Source organism: Fukomys damarensis, unplaced genomic scaffold, assembly GCF_012274545.1.
Source record: "Fukomys damarensis isolate Sample0158 unplaced genomic scaffold, DMR_v1.0_HiC HiC_scaffold_27, whole genome shotgun sequence".
NCBI classification, from domain to species: Eukaryota; Metazoa; Chordata; class Mammalia; order Rodentia; family Bathyergidae; genus Fukomys; species Fukomys damarensis.
The window spans coordinates 1,163,493-1,163,820 of NW_022900939.1; the positions used below are offsets into that span (position 1 = coordinate 1,163,493).

The following is a 328-nucleotide window of genomic DNA, read 5'->3' on the forward strand; positions in this document are numbered from 1 at the left end:
GGTGGGGTCGGCTGTGCTGTCGGGGGGCTCCTTGCGCTGGTAGCGCAGCACGAAGACCACACCATTGACTAGGAAGATGAGGATGGCCAAGCAGAAGACGGCCAGCAGGGCGTACATGCCCAGCTCCAGGTCGGTGACGTGCTGTGGGGCAGGCACCATCTCCTCCTCCTCCTCGGCCTCGTCCTGCTCCCTGGCCTCACTGTCCTCTTCCGCCCGCTCGAACTTGCCCCTCACATCCACGCCACCTGCTGCCCGCGGCTGGCCACCCACGCTGGCCTCGGTGGCCAGTGGGCTCTGGGCCGGGCTCGACGGGAGGACAGGGGCTGGC

General features: G+C 68.6%; 1 protein-coding gene across 1 annotated transcript in view; it reads right to left on the minus strand.

The window, feature by feature from the left end:
• Tmem132a (transmembrane protein 132A) overlaps positions 1-328 on the minus strand; it is a gene marked incomplete at its 5' end in the record, with an annotated part of 6,308 nt that overhangs the window by 601 nt on the left and 5,379 nt on the right. Inside the window, 1 exon segment of the mRNA XM_033756586.1 lies at positions 3-328. This exon segment is cut by the window's right edge and continues 43 nt beyond it. Within this exon segment, the coding sequence (XP_033612477.1) occupies positions 3-328 (326 nt within the window).